The sequence below is a fragment of the Macadamia integrifolia genome, chromosome 3 (genome assembly GCF_013358625.1).
Source record: "Macadamia integrifolia cultivar HAES 741 chromosome 3, SCU_Mint_v3, whole genome shotgun sequence".
In the NCBI taxonomy this organism is placed as follows: domain Eukaryota; kingdom Viridiplantae; phylum Streptophyta; class Magnoliopsida; order Proteales; family Proteaceae; genus Macadamia; species Macadamia integrifolia.
The window spans coordinates 25348269-25364798 of NC_056559.1; the positions used below are offsets into that span (position 1 = coordinate 25348269).

General features: G+C 38.9%; 1 protein-coding gene across 4 annotated transcripts; it reads left to right on the top strand.

Annotated features, from left to right (window-relative positions):
- The first annotated feature begins 4554 nt into the window (after window positions 1-4554).
- Window positions 4555-13586, top strand: LOC122073875 (auxin response factor 1-like). 4 transcript variants are annotated; one of them, XM_042638558.1, is made up of 15 exons: window positions 4555-5282; window positions 5683-6325; window positions 6990-7111; window positions 7751-7846; window positions 7989-8045; window positions 8394-8546; window positions 8643-8727; window positions 8846-8936; window positions 9029-9193; window positions 9724-9843; window positions 9919-9994; window positions 10421-10586; window positions 10668-11182; window positions 11853-12043; window positions 13158-13586. In XM_042638558.1, the coding sequence occupies exons 2-15, from the start codon at window positions 6280-6282 to the stop codon at window positions 13321-13323; spliced, it is 2049 nt and encodes a 682-aa protein (XP_042494492.1). In that variant the 5' UTR covers window positions 4555-5282; window positions 5683-6279; the 3' UTR covers window positions 13324-13586. The 4 variants fall into 4 exon arrangements, with proteins under 4 accessions (XP_042494492.1, XP_042494490.1, XP_042494491.1 ...); XM_042638556.1 differs by having other exon boundaries at window positions 4555-5216; XM_042638557.1 differs by having other exon boundaries at window positions 4555-5216; window positions 5686-6325.
- Window positions 13587-16530: the final 2944 nt, after the last annotated feature.

Sequence of the window (16530 nt, forward strand, 5' to 3'; positions counted from 1 at the left end):
AAACTGTCAAGACAGGTGGGTCATACTGGTAGGTGTGGCACCCGTTGGTTTCAACCGTTGGTAGACCCAGAGAAGATAGGCGGGTCACACTAGTAGGTGTGGCACCCGCCAGTAGACCCAGAGAAGACAGGCGGGTCACACTAGTAGGTGTGGCACCGTATTCTTCAGATTTTGCTGTTTTCCTTCATTTCTTCATTCCACCTCTTGGAAACTCAATAGGGTGGTTCCCACTTCATTTCTCACACTTCTTAAGCCTCATCTACTTGATTGTTCCATGGATCTAGGCCATTAACAAGATTTGGGGAAAGAAATCATACCTTAACTTGAAAAACCCCAAATCTTGGGATCCTCTTTACAAAACTCAAATGCTACTTCAATAACTCTCAAATCTTTGTTTCCGTTCTTAAATCCTTAAAGGAGATCATACAAATGTTTCATTATTCCCTAGACTCAACACATACAAAAAGGGTTTCATCATATCTCAAGGGTTTATGACATTTCTCACCTCAATATGTAGATCTCAAGATACCGGTGACAATACCGACGACAAAAAGGCAAAACGTGGCTACAGGATTCAAGAAGGTAGCCTTCTTCCTAGTCTTCTTCTTCTTTTTCCTATTTTCTCCCTCCTTTTTACTCTCCTCACCAAACTTTGCTGAAATTCATAAATGAGGGAGAGAGAGATATAAAGGCTATTTATACCCTAGTGTTATAAATATCTTCTAAAGTCTGTTTGGTTTTTCTCATTTATAGATCAAAACACATCAAATCTCATTTTTGGGTGGATTAACTAACATCATTGGGCATACAAGACCTCATTACGATGAGGAGTCTAAAATACACGAGCTCATCCATGCTGGGCATGTTGGGGTCCACTTGCCTATACAGGTGGTCACACTGGTGGGTCTCACACCTACCAGTTGGCCAAACAAGCCAATTTTGCTATATTTTGAGGGCAAATGGAATCTTAACACGTACCTCACTCTCGCCAAGTGTTATAAACTAAGTTCTTATCATTAAAATGTGATAACACACCTTTCCTATTCATACATGGCCTTGTGATATGTGCAAAAACATGACTTAGGCGTGCCAATCACTTCGGATACTGGATCAATCTTGTCCAGCCACCAGGCATTTGATGTCACCATTGCCGCCATGTACCATAAGGCACCAACATCAACCAGCTCCGGTTCGATCCCTGCAAGACCAAATCGAACCAACCGATTAATAAACCGGGTTTAAAGAGCAGGGCTCTACAGATGAGATCAGAACTAGACAGTCAACCAAAATTTCTATAATGGATGCGAGATAGCTGTTGAGATTGTCGCGGTTGGAGACGTTGAAAACTAAGTTGAGAAGAATTCCTAAAAACTGCATCTCATATTCAGAGTTTGTTCAGATCTGCTCCGATGGCTGCTCTAATCCCAATCAGGGATTGAAATTTGCAAAGATGTTGGATGGATTTGGGGCAAAAGTTTAAAAGGGTATTTTAGGTACTTCATATTTAATAAGGCCATTTTGGTATTTAAAATAAAATATAATCACTGACATCAACATATATGATATATTCCTTAACAGTGACTAACGGTTGGAGGTCTGAGTCTAATTTGGTGAAACAAAGGAGGAAGTCTTATAATTGTGGCATTCTCCAGGGGGTGGCGCTGTAAATTACCCTAACAAAAATGAAAGAATGAAACAATAGTGGAATATGCATGACAAGCTCAACCCTAAGCATGATACACGAAATGGTATAAACATACAACATACTTTTTTCATAGAGCAACACATGATAGAAAAGTGACAAACATGAGTATATGATACTTAAACAACCTTATTGGATTAAGGAAAACAAAGACGTGCTATATGCCATGAATATGTAAGTAAACAAAATCAAAGTGTTAACATGTTAAACTCCACATGGAGTAATGAGGCTACCCTAAAACATGGTGGAAAAAGGTGCATATATCACAAGAGATGGAGTAAAATACAAGATAAACACATCAATAACATGACATAAGAAACTTCCCCTACTATGCTACATAAGGTGACAATCAAAATAATAAAAGTATATGTAACCCTAACCTATGAAGATGTGGTCAGACATAAGAGAATGCAACTGACCTCCTCTACCTATAGATGTATGATCACATGCATATAGGTGTGTGTAACCTCTACCTAAAGAGGTAGGATCACACACATCACCTTGGTACCTTTCAATGAAATAGAAGGGGAGGAGGTACAAATAATACACACAAAAAAGCAAAGTGGAAGGGGAGGAGAATGATTACCTACTAGAAGAACTTTGAAGATGGAGGGTTGTAAGTGACTCTCAACTTCTTATAATGTCAACCTTCATTGCCCGAAATGAAATGAGTATGTTCTTAAAACATTTTAAATCATGGAAGACATGCATGACCTTGCAAAATCTAAAGACCATGCAGTAAAACCATCCATCTTATAAACAATATATCAGGAATGTGATGACGGATTAGATAGATGATTTTAGTGACCATGACTAGGAAGTTCTGTGTGCAAAATTTTTATGGGTTTAATCTTGATTCACGCAATCAGAATCATCCAACCTGATTATTGATTTTTCGAACATGCAATGAAGGGTTAGAACCTCCTTAAGGAAAAAAAAAAAAGTTTAGATGGACAATTGTTATGACCATGGCCTTTAAATTGAGGAAGTTTGGATCACTAAGTTTAATCGAAAAAAGAAAAGAGAAATATTTAATAGTTAATTATGTTTTAATAATGTGATGAAATATTTATAGGGCTTTACCGAAAAAATAAGAAGAAGAAATATCTAATAGGGGATCTAAGTAGTTGTGACTTGTGATTAGTAATCTAGAGATATTTAATGATCTTAAAATGATATTATGTTTAATTAAAAATTTACTATTTTATATCAAAAAATCTCTATTTAGATGACTCTAATCCACCCTACTCTTGTTTACCCAAAATGATAATAAGAATAATAAAATAAATTAATTAAAAACCATCGTACTTTTGAAGGATTTCAGCTTGATTCGCCACTCCTCTTTCTCTTGTCGTTTGTAGGCTCTAAGGAAGACAAAATAGTAAGGGGACCTACGAGTACAGTGGGTCCCATGCAGTCATAACTATAGGCTATAGTTAATCACTTTTATTTCATATGTATGTTGAAGTGCCTAAAAAAATTGAATTGAATTTTCCTAAAGACAAAGTGAATGAGAATCCGGTCATCATACCATCAAGGCCACTTTAGATTTGCAAGCCATGTTTCCTTAATCTCACAGAACATTAATGGTTTAAAAAAAAAATGATAATAATAATAAGGGGAGATAAAACGAACCCCACTTACCAATTACCTTAATCCATTGTAATTTACAAAATACACCCTTCTTATCAGCATCTTTGTGATGTGCCGCTCTGGGATTAGGTCAGGACGTCACTCTGTCCTGTTCAATGTCCACTTCCAGCGTACGAATCCTATTTAAAATATTTTTTTATGAGATTCACATGTGAAGACCTGAAGGCTCAATGGAAAGCAAAAGATAAGAGAAGAATGAATGGGAACAAGATGAAAGCCGACGACTAACCTTATTCCGCGCCCCCCGGGCTTGGGGACAAAGATAACCTTACCCATAAACATTTGAGAAACCTTATCCTCTGGGCCCCACATTACACATAAATACGCATGCATAGGAACTCCAAAATTAAAATTTAATAAAAAATTTGGAGTTGTATTGTAATTAATAAAAAATTCGAGATGAAGAGTGGAGAAACCGACGACTCCTTACCCTTTCCTTATTTTTCGTCTGCCGGAATATTACTGGTCAGCCCCCTGCCTGCCTCAACCCCGACAGTCAATAAACCACCCCCTTTAAAAAAGTTAATTATTAATTGCCCCCACCCCTCACGGCCTCACCTAACGATCGCCGTTAGTCTGCCATCGCCCTTTGCATTCATTACTCTGCGGGCATACGCTGTTAACAGGTAATACTGAACGAACGATAATTATGAAAATTACCACAATAACCTACTGTTCTGATGCATGACGTCATCGTAATGGTACGCGCCTTTCAAGGTTTTTGGTGAAGGGCCCAAACCGAATCATTGGACCAACAATGTCCTCCTAACATGCCTAGTAACTATTCCTAGGTTTCCCGATTTGTTCAAATGAGACAGGGGTATTTGTGGTAATTCAAGATAGAAAAAAAATTCCTGAAGCGGCATAGAATCTCGCCAGTCCTTTGCAGGTTCTTCTGTACACGTGGCGAGCATGCAATGGAGGAGACATTCAATTATTATATTTGTCCAAAATGTGGGCCCTGATACCGATTCTGCCACGTGTGGCAGCCAGAAATATTATAGCCTCGACCCCACAAGACTACGGTTCTGGTTGAACCGGAGTCTGTATTACCGTGGAGTAGTGGGCCAACTGAGAAATGACACGTGGGAACGGGCCTGTTGAGACCCTAGGCAGAGGAGAGTAAAGGAAGCGTCAGTGTCACCGTGGTGGATAAGGTGAAACGTTGAGACTTGAGAGTTGAGAGAGGAAGGTGAATGATTTTTATTTATCTTTTTGCGCGTGGAGAAGAAGCTTGTAGGGGTTTCAGGGCACGCTTTGGATCTCTGTTTTTCGTTTCTTCAGAGAGATAAAGAGGGAGAGAGAGAGAGAGAGTTTCACCAAAAAAGAGCGAGAGAGAGTTGTGAAGGTGTCGCCGTGTCGGAGAGTGGATGCGTATTGCGCACTCATCGTTCGAACTCGACAGAGAAAACCTAGACGAGAGAGAGAGAGAAAAAAAAAAAAAGAGAGCGTGAGACGAGGAGAGAGAAAGAAAGGGGTAAAAGGAAAGATCTTGGTTTGTGTGGAAAAGCTGAACTGAAAAAGAGGTAGCAGATGCAGAGGACAGGCATCAGCAGACAAGCAGCAATACTCGGTTATTCTTCTTCGATAACCTTTGACGCATCGTGTCCCTGCTTCGATTTTTTTGTGGAACACAGAGATATTTCTTCGTGAACAGAAGGGATATTCGAATTTTCTTTAGGAGATCGAGCTTCTTTTACTATCATATTGGAGAATTTCTGAAGATTTCGTTCGATCGAGCTTGTTTGGTCAGAAATGGCGAATTTTTTAGCTTGTTGAGTATTAACTAAGAGTTTTCCAGCAAATTCCAGCAGATTCGGAGGCTTTTTCTGTGGTCACTATTGGTGGAAACATAGAATTGGTAAGAGATTACGGCTTCAACAGTTATCTTTGAATCTCTTTGGTTTCACTGTCGCTGTGGCTGAAGGTTAGTGGACTTGGAGTCTTGGTTGAAGACTTTTGAATCTGTAGTCGTTCTTGTTCGATTGTCTTCGTCCTGCGTAGTTCCACCTGTTTTTACTGTTAGGCGTCGTGTTACTCGTGTTCTATCTTTATTTCCCCCCTATTTTGGTGAAATACCGGCTGCACCTCTAGAACAAAGCTTGCAAAGGAGATATCTTTAGAGGATCAAGCATCTTTCCTCGTGTGTCCTGGTTGTTGAGGAGCCTTTTGCATTTTGTGGTTCTGCTCCGTCTCCCTGACAGCTTTATTCTTTTGGATCTTTCTTCCTCATTTTTTCAGTTAATAACTGTGTACTTATGTTGGATTTCATTTTTTTTTTTTCCATTTTTAAAGGTTCTGATTTCTTATCCACCGTTTTCTGGCAGAAGATTAACCGGTGTTTAAGGTACGGTTCGGCAAATCTGGCTCCTGAAGCATTCGGTTCATATTTACTTCATCGGCGTTAGAGATCTAACTGCTTCGTGCATTTAAGGTGGGCGTTTAAAGTATTATTTCGGGAGTGGAAGCGGAGCAGACTGATTCGAAGTCATTTAATGAGCTGTTTCAGCTGCACCTGAGTTGAATAGCGCTCCCATTCGTCTTTAAGAATATCCGCAAGCAATTAATAGGGATTGGAATAATAACGAGCTCTATGCGTTGCGGATTGATCATTGAGACCTTGAGATTGGGGGTAACATACCTGGAGTGATGTAGACCCTCTGTGTACGGAAGCTGTATGGTTGGTGAAGATTAAAAGCTCGCAGTTAAATTCCCTTAGACACATGATTTCTTCATCTGGTTTGTAGGGGGTGAAGAATTCTCTCCCAGTACAGGATTGGGGTTGTTGGAGACATTGATATAGAGGTTTTGTGCGGCGGCCTTTTCTATTGTCGGACATAACAGAATCACCTCTGATCACCTCTTTCGTGTCTTTTTTTTCTGGTGAGATCCGACTTTTGTAGATCGATTGGTATTGGAGTTTCATGGCGATGGCGTCAGTAAATCACTCCTCCGGATTACCCAACTCAGGTGATTTTCTTATTTTCCTCAAAATATTGAATATTTACCGACTGCCTTTTTCTTTAAGGAGATAAGCCCTGAACGTTAAAAGTTTAATATATATTTTTTGGATGAATGAATTGGTTGCAATAACAAAGTTTCGGTTCATGGGGAAGAGAAAATTGCTTGATTCAGTAATTACTTAGAACTATCAGGGAGAGGAAATAAATTTCTTTCTTTAATCTTAATTTGTCCTATGCTTTTGCTTTAAGTTCTATTTTCACACATTATCTAGCAATGCATATGACTGAAATTTGTAATTAATTAGCCACATTAACCGGGCCACTTCAAAATCAAAGCACACTTGTTCTATTTCTGTTCTAACGTTGGCAATTGGCAATGTCATTACTTTTGACCATGCATTTCTCTTATAATTGTTCAATGTGGCAATTCGTCTTTGCACTAGTGGCATTACTTCTTGCTGTGCTTTTGTTAGTGCATGTGTAAGATTTTGCTTCAAGCTGCATATTCATTGGGAAATCTGCCATCATAAAATATTAGGCTTTGTTCTTGTATGGAGCATGTGGTGCTTAAACTCGATATCTTTGTTTTAATGCCTCTTTTTGTCCTCTCCCTCAAGCTCTTTGTGATTTATTAATATATCTCCTTGGTGGTTTGTTTTTTTTTTTTTCAGATACAGGAGCCTGTGGTGAAGTTTTATACAAGGAACTCTGGCATGCCTGTGCTGGTCCTTTGGTCACTGTACCTCGGGAGGGAGAACGGGTTTACTACTTCCCCCAAGGTCATATGGAACAGGTAGATTGAACTGCTCTTTTTTGTTCTATTCTGAGGATAACGAACCTAAGAACCTAGGATCTAATTCTAACCATACATGGGTGATTGGTGAAAGATGCTTTATAGCTAAAAAAGTGGGAAAAACCTTACAAAAAGAAGAAAGAAAGGCCTTGGGAATTTTATTTGGGCTTATTCTGCGACAAATACCTAAAATAAGAAAATAAATACAATTTGAAGTGCAGCCTACTTAATGGCAATGTGAGAGTGACTTAAACTGCAGTTACTTTGTCATAATTCTGGGGTATGCTTTTAAGTTTTATTTTTTATTTGATGTAGTCTTTTTTTTTTTGGGGGGGGGGGAGGTGTTGAATTCAAAATTCCACATGGCAACTTTTATGTCGAGAGCAAGTCTTAATGTGTATGGACACAAATGTACTTTTAGTTTTTTTTCTTAAGTTTTCCTTAACCCAGGATTTGAATTGCAATTTGTTTTTGGTTTGTGTATTATTTATAAAATGAATCTTATTGGATGTTTTTTATTTATAAAATGAGTTTCATCAGACTGTGTCAAGGCTCATTTAAGCTTCTCTTGCATTAGGGAAGGATTAACAAGTTGTACATTATTTATATTCATTTGTTTGCCTCTTTAATATGTTATAGCTCGAGGCATCAACACACCAAGGTCTGGACCAGCAGATGCCATCTTTCAATCTGCCATCTAAGATCCTTTGCAAAGTTGTTCATGTGCAGCTCAAGGTGAGTTTTTTCAATCATTTTCCTGATTCTCACAAGAGGTTGTTCATGTGCAGCTCAAGCTTCTTCTTCTTCTTCTTTTTATTTTTTATTTTATTTTATTTTTTTTTGTCGTTCATTCATACTATTTCTTTTTGACTTGTAGGCAGAACCAGAAACTGATGAGGTTTATGCACAGATCACTTTACTCCCTGAACTCGGTGTGAGTTTTCCTGGTATCCACTCAAAATGTGAATTACTGGTATTCTATGTAACGGGGACAGGAATGTTAGGTCTATGATAGGGCTGCATCTGCCCTCCTTCCTCCTTCCATCTTCTTCTATTCACTTTTTTAAATATTTCCTGCTTCCTGCATAGACCCCATTATTGGTATTGATAAGGGTCTGCATGGCCGGAAAATCTTAAACGGCATGTTGTCAGTACATCACTAGTATTGAGAATTTGGTTTGAATGTATAACTCTTAATGCATTTTGTTAGGAACTAACTGGAATTGTTGGTGTGTTGTTTCATGTTTTCTCTTTTGTTATTTTCCTCCTACGTTGGGGCTAGGAAAGTGAGGTTACTAGCCCTGATCCTCCACTTCCAGAACCTGCAAGGTACACGGTTCATTCGTTTTGCAAGACACTTACTGCTTCTGACACGAGCACCCATGGGGGATTCTCTGTTCTTAGAAGGCATGCTGATGATTGCCTACCACCATTGGTGAGCATTTAATTCGACATTAGCTTCATGTTGGATCGTTCAGTTAGTTGTCATTTTTCCACTCTAGGCTATGTTGAATTCTTGTTCCCTGTTCAGGATATGTCCCAGCATCCACCTTGGCAAGAATTGGTTGCCACAGACCTGCATGGAAATGAATGGCATTTTCGTCATATTTTCCGAGGTTTGCTTCTTTAACTAAAGGAATTTTGAACATCTGGTTACAGTTTGATCTTTGTGTTGGGAGTTTTAGTCTTTTGCTTTATGGACTACTGTCAATTTCTAAAGCTCATTGCTTTCAGGGCAACCTCGGCGTCACTTACTCACAACTGGATGGAGTGTATTTGTCAGTTCCAAGAGACTGGTAGCGGGTGATGCATTTATATTCCTTAGGTAAGTTGCATCACACATTATGTATTTGATTAAGTGCTTTCAGATTTATTGATTCTAAAGCCGTGAACTGCTGCATTTCAACAATTTAACAGAGGTGAGAATGGAGAGCTGCGTGTTGGAGTAAGGAGGCTCATGAGGCAGCTGAATAATATGCCGTCGTCTGTTATTTCCAGTCACAGCATGCATCTTGGGGTACTTGCCACTGCATCTCATGCAAAAGCAACTGGAACCCTCTTCTCTGTTTTCTATAAGCCAAGGTTTGGTAGCTCTTCTTATTACATCTTTAATGTTGTTATAAGTGTTGGTTCTTTTGTCTGTTTCTTTCCATTATTTCAATTTGTTTCCTCATTGATGTTCTTAAAACTTCTACTCAATTGAGAATTTGGATATTAAGTTCTGATTTCGAGTCTGGGTTAGTAAGAAACTCCCCGACTTTGAAGAAATTTAGTTGGGTCCTGGCTTTGTCTTGTATCATGACATAATTCGCAATATTTTGATGACTAGCCTTCAATTTCTCATGAGAAACTTTATTTTGTTAAGAACTTTTTTTTCTGGTCGTGGTCTCGTTGATGTACCCTTCATGAGATTTCTACTATGACATAGGGGTGCTCTATCTTCCTGATTTCTATGGGCACCCTGATTAAAATAACAACTTCCTTTGCCTATGATGTGCCAGAAAAAAGTTTTGTGAATATGATGGTCCATCCATTTTACTTCCTAATTCTAGTTTCTGTTTGTTAACCGAAAACAGACAAGTATTTGCTGAACCAGTCCTATTTCCTTTCAGGACAAGTCGTTCTGAGTTTATCATTAGTGTCAACAAGTACCTTGAAGCACGGAACCACAAGTTCTCTGTTGGGATGCGATTCAAAATGAGATTTGAGGGTGAGGAAGCTCCTGAAAGAAGGTATATTGTGTAATTGGCTTATAATTTTGTTATGCGTGGAAATATCTAACTACAATTGCTTCTATAACTCTACAGGTACAGTGGTACTATTGTTGGCGTTGGAGAGGTTGCATCTTCTTGTTGGGCAGATTCTGAGTGGAGATCGTTGAAGGTAAATTCTACTAGAGCTTGTTCTTGGTACTGGCCTGCCCAAAATGTATTCAGGTACACAGACTTCCAAGTTTTTGGCTGCAGGGCTAGTGGTGTTATAAGTAGCCTTCTATGAACCTTTAACATAACATACCCTTTGGCTGTTGGATGTCAAGGCTTTGATCATGCACACATTTTCTTTTGCAATGTTCTCACTTGAGAGTTGATCTCCGGAGAACTTGTTAAGGTATTGGGAAAAGGGTGCTCAAGACTCTTGAAACTGTCCAAACACTCAAAGGCCTTGGTGTAGGTTACCTCAACTTGCTGTTTGTGTTGAGGATCAACTTGAATGCTATGGCTTTCTTATGCTGTCTATGGATTATCTTGGCATCATTTTGTTTTCTCTTTATTCTCTGTTCTTGTTCAATGATACCATTCTGATGTCTAGGTTCAATGGGATGAACCATCATCAATCCCACGGCCGGATAGAGTTTCACCATGGGAATTGGAGCCATTAGTGGCAGCTGTTCCTTCGAACTCCCAACCAGTGCATAGGAACAAACGTGCACGGCCCCCGGTTTTACCTTCGCCAACTCCTGATATTTCAGCATTTGGTGAGGATTTTTGTCCCTGGTACTGTTTCTGTGCTTTTTTTATTATACCAATAGGAACATCATTTTTCCTTGTCCAATTAGGTATGTGGAAACCCAATGTTGAGTCTCCCTCGACTTTCTCATATTCTGGCCTACAAAATGGGCGAGACCTGTACCCATCGCCCAATTCTGCTTCCCTCTTTTCCTCCGTTGCAAAGGCAGGCTCCCTTGGATTCAGTGGAAATAATTCTCAGCCTGCAGTTTCCAGCAATCCAATGTACTGGCCAAACCCTGCAGAAATTCCGACCGAGTCTTTGACTGCATCTGTTAATAGAGTATCTGGAGAGAAGCGACCAGAAAGTGGTAGTGGTTACCGGCTGTTTGGGATCCAGTTGGTTGGCAATTCAAATTCGGAGGAGACATCACCAGTAGTAACTTTGGCTGGTGGAGTGGGGGAAGATCAACAAGCTCCATCGCTGGATGCAGATTCTGATCGGCAATCTCAGCCAGCAAATATCAATTGTTTTGATATGCCTCCAGTGAGCAGTGAGCCAGAGAAATCATGCTTGAGATCTCCCCAGGAAATGCAAAGCAGGCAAACCCGGAGTTGCACCAAGGTAGGTTGACAATGCACTAATTTCCTATTTAACAGTGTTCTATAGACTTCTGTAAAGTTGATGCTGGTTCTAACTGGGCTATGATTCGGAAGAAATATCCATTTGTTGTTGGCAAGAGAATGCATCTGAGATAAATTGTAGGGAGTATTCAGGGGGGTATTAAAATAGAGAGAGAACAAATGGTGAATCCCCTTCACATATTATGCTTGCTAAATTGACATCAGAAAAAAGACAGAAATATAATGATTCCCAGGCTTTATTTTAAGTTCTTGAAACCTTTATATTAAAGGTCAAAGTTGTCATATGCATTGGTATTTCCTGTGAGAACGGCATTAAGAATAAGACGGGAAAACCGATCCTTCTGTTACTGTAGTTGGTATTAAAATTTTCGTTTGTTGTGGGAAGAGCCATTTCTGCTACATTGACTAGACAATTGCTGTAATTATGGGACCTCATGTATTTCAGCGACAGAATTATGAAAATGATCAACCAATTTAGCCTCTAAAATGTTCCATGAGCCACTGGGTCTGTCCCTTTTCTGATTTTCTTTTTTAAACAAATGTTGGGAAATATCCATTTTGTAAGATGGTCTATATTTAGCTTTTGATTTTGTTTTCCTAGCAAATGGCTATTAGGTGCAAAACAAAGTTGATATGATGTGTTTTTTCAGGTTCACATGCAAGGAATGGCTGTTGGGAGAGCTGTCGACTTGACACGATTAGAATGCTATGATGATCTGCTGAGGAAACTTGAGAAGATGTTTAGCATTGAAGGTGAACTATCTGGACCCATAAAGAAATGGCAAGTTGTGTACACAGATGATGAGGATGACATGATGATGGTTGGGGATGACCCTTGGCAGTTAAGTTCGTCTGACCCTTTCCAACTGATATATTGCTTTATTTTTACTCTCTTTTCTGTGGCGGGGGCCGGGGCCAGGGGCAGGGGCGGGGGCGGGCCCGGGGGTTGGGGTTGGGGAACAACTCTCTTTTTATGGCCAATTTTTTTTTATAAGCATTTCAAGGCTATTTTTCTTTTGATAGACATTCCCTTCAATGCACTTTGAATTTATCACAGCAGACTATTTTATAATTTCTCTAAGCAAAAGAAGGATTTGATATGAAGGTTGTTTCAAAAGAGCAAGAGGCCTGAAATAACTTCTGTTAAGAGTGGCGAAGAAAGAAATTGCTGTATATGACTAATTAAAGCATTTTGATAGTGGAATGGCAGAAGAGATGTGCCAGTTTATTAATTTGGGCTGTGATTTAATTGAGTTATACTGCCTGGATTGAACTCAGCCTTTGAGGTCATCGATAGCTAGTTGGAGCAGCATAGCATAATGGTGGGTCCATGGGTCTCTCCCAAAAAAGTGCAGTTGCATCATTGATGACTGATCCAGAAAGAACATGAACTCTTCATTCAGACCCACCCCCACCCCACCCCCACCCCCACCCCCACCCCCGAAAGAGAGGAAAAAAGCCATTAGAATTTACTAGCCTGATCCAGAAAGAACATGAACTCTTCATTGAGCCTCATCCCCCCAAAAAAGAGGATAAAAGGCCCACAAGATGGGTTGATATGAGCCATTAGGGTTGACAAGGATTACTATTTCACTACCACTCACCCAGTTTGCATCCGTCTTGATCTGTCGCTTATGCATTTTGTTGAGAACTTGATTGATCAAAACAGATTGTTTGATTTTTTGGGCCTTGCCTATACATCATTGATGACTGATGCTTATCACTCTCTTTGACTCAATGCTTACAGTTCAATTGCATTGAGAACTTGAGCCTCAATGTCTTGACCTTTTTTTATTTAAAAAGGTGCTTGGGGGAGGGGGGGGGAGGGGGGGGGGGGGGGGGGGGGGAGAATTGTAAAATTCAGTCTTGAATCTGGATTTGTTGTAAGTGTATCGGTTCTATAATAATCTTATAACCTTTGCTGCCTTTTGTATTTCTGTCCTTTTTTTTTGCAGTGAGTTCTGTAGCATGGTGAGGAAGATCTTCATTTACACAGTAGATGAGGTGAAAAAGTTGTTGCCCAAGACAAAGCTTCCAGTTAATGGCGAAGTGAAACCACGAATACCAGACTCTGTTAACGGTAATGAGGATCAATCGTCCATCATTGGACCGGATTCCTGATGTGTCAACTTTTCATGAAGCAGAAAGTGTGTATTAGAAAGGTAAAAAAACGAGTGGCTCTTATTTTGGTGGTGGGGGGGGGGGGGGGGAGGATATTAAAAGTAAAGTCTTTAACAAGAACTTACTTTGTACCTGTATCTTGTATGTCATTTTGATTTCTTCTATATTTTGGGGTGGGGTGGCCGTGTAGATATGGCATGTAAAGTGTAGCCCATGCTGTGTAGCTAACACGATTTATAATGGAATTGGTTTTGTGATGGCTAGGGTTGGGTTCGGCTACATCTACACCACTTAACTCTGTTGTTTTACTTCTGCAGCGCTCTCTCTCTCTCTCTCTCTCTCTCTCTCTCTCTCATATAAATTTGAAAAATAAAACCCGTAAGTTTGGTGTTGCCTACATCCGTTACAGTCAGCGTAAAAAGACTGCACTGCCCCCATCTGTCATGCTTTCGTTGGTCATATCTATACCAGATTTGCGGGGTTCTCTCTCTCTAATTTTTCAATAAATATATTGATGGTAGAATAAGTCGGTTTCTTTAGTTTATTTTATCACGGAAGGTCATGCATGTTTTCTGGTTTCTGTCGGGGGATATGCTTATACTAATATGGAGTATGTGGGATATGTTACTCAATTCAAATGGCTATTGCGGTTATGGGTCTCTCTCTCTCTCTCACTCACGAGCACACCAAGAGGCAATTGGCTCCTGCTGCTCTCGAAATGATTAAACAAGAATGGAAAAGGATTAGGTTGGCTTTATTGGAGGAGTAGAAGAGGGAATTTAAAGAAAGAAGATTTTTTATATATTTTTGGGAGTACCTGTTGTGTCTGGGTCCCATCCAGCGTAATGGGTTGTAATGACCATCTTCTGAAGGTGGGGGGGTTTCCGTTCTGGAGGTAGGGGGAAAATCCTTGCCCACAAGTTCTGGTAAGAATTACTATTCAATTGCTTGTAATGGGAAAATCTTGATTAAGACATTCTAGCTAGGTGGATGATGGGTGGGAGGGGGACCCCATAAGATTCCTTTGCTTTGCTGACGGTTATATATATATATATATATATATATATATATTTGTTAACTTGACTGTCTTGTCTGGGTTGGTATATATATATTTTTGGCAACTTGACTGACTTGTCTGGGTTGGAGCATTTGCACATCATAGGTGGTTTAGGTTCGCAGGTGTGAAACCTTGGCTTTGGGTTAGAAATATAGGGCCATTCGGAGCCATGGTATCAGGGCTTGTCAAAGATCCATAAAATCTCAATTTTCACAATCATAGAATAGTGGATGGCACCTAAATCTATCTATAACACAAAATACATTATGCAGATGCTCCATGTAGGAAGCAAAAGATGATTAGTGGTAACATGAATACAATAGAGAAATTTGGTTATGTTCGAGCCTATGGATTAAGAGATTCTCTCTTCATTGTGGGTGAAAGAAATACCAATCCTTCAGTATAATATCAGATTATTCATTGCATAAAACAAGGATAATATCTAAGATGGGTTTGTGTATATGATGACATACAGTAGCAGACATAATATATCTAAGTCACCAACAAAAGGTGATAGGTTCTTTCATGTAAAAAAGAAAAAAAAAGAAAAAAAAAAGTGGGCCATGTCTTTTTGAGATCAATCTTCTTCATCCATTTAGGTTAGACATTCATCAACAACATGAGTTTTTATGAAAATAGTAAAGCATGAATATCTGGATCATATCTATGATTGTCTTTTTTATTTTTTGATAGATAGGCCTTGAGAAGTAAGAAGGGTTGAACTCAGATCTCTTAATCGTGAGATATTGATCTTTATTAACTAAAGCCCGTTTAGAGTTTAAAATATAAAAATTACTATTTCCGCATCTAATGAATCAAACCCTGGTCAGTAGACTCAGTACCATGGGAGGATACTATGATACCGCTACACCAGACGCGCTTGATCATCTGTAATTGTCTTGATTCCACATTCTTGGATCAGTATTCAACTGAAGATCTTATTGGATTGAGAATCTTTTGAGCTTTATTTTTTTTGCTTATAGCTTTTAGTCCCAATCAAGGTTTTAAAACTCAAAATGATACCGATCGGAATTGGATTGGATCAGATGGGTTTTACTTTTTTTAATTAATTTTTTAACATATATTTGAGACCATTTTACCCTTATATCTAACCAGTGGATTGACATCAGATCGATCAGAATTAAGCATCTATGGTCCCAATAATCCTAAACACAAACCAAGTCTTATTTCCCTGAGGGAAAATAGTGATACTAGTGTTAAATCAAATAATGATAATTCCATCTAGTTCCTAGTTAATATTTTAAAAATACAAAACCTTTTTTTTTAGGTGGGGGTGGTGGAGAGGATTACTTTTTTTTTTTTTAATATATGTTAATAATCCTTTGTCATCTTGTACTGGGAAATGATAGAAGCCACTTTAATGGCTAATGGTAAGGAAGATGGGTTTGTCAATTAATGGTTTCATTTAATTCAGGATGATTATTTGAAAGTGGAACCCAATGATAGGTAGTTGGGGGATTTCCTACATGTGCAACAACAGGAGTAGGACCCTTTTCATTACTGCTATTACACATCTAAATCACTTCAATTAATTTTTATTTGCTTTATAAGATCTATTTAGAAGTGGTGGTTTTGGCTAATGGATGAGTTTCTATCTTCTTTCATTATCTTTCTCTTTCAATGTTACATAAGATATGAGCAAGTGGGGGCTTAATGACTAAACCAACCACATTGGTTTTAGTATAAAATGGTTAACATCTTTTGCCCATTATAAGAAGCCACATGCTCCAATAGTTAAAGAAATTGGTCAATTAATTGATGGTTCCTTGAGGTTTGATCAACAAGTATATTATCTATGCTTCATTCATTTATTGATGAAGTGCCCTTCATTATTAGTCAAATATAAGAACTCATCCTTGGACTTTAGTGGGCATTTTTATTAAAAAGGAGGTCAATTTTGTGAATTATGATTTCATATTCTAACCATTGGATGGAGGAAAGGACAAAGGTTGCCTTGCATTAGAGCCCTTTCTAAGTCGTATTATAGTGCAATCCTTTGATTTAGATTCTTTTATAAAAACAAGGGAAAATTACATCCCCTTCCCTATAGTTTATCGAAATTACGTGTGGATCCAGGGGTTTGAGTGAATTATGCCCTCCCTGAAGCATGAAAGTTTCTTACATTTGAG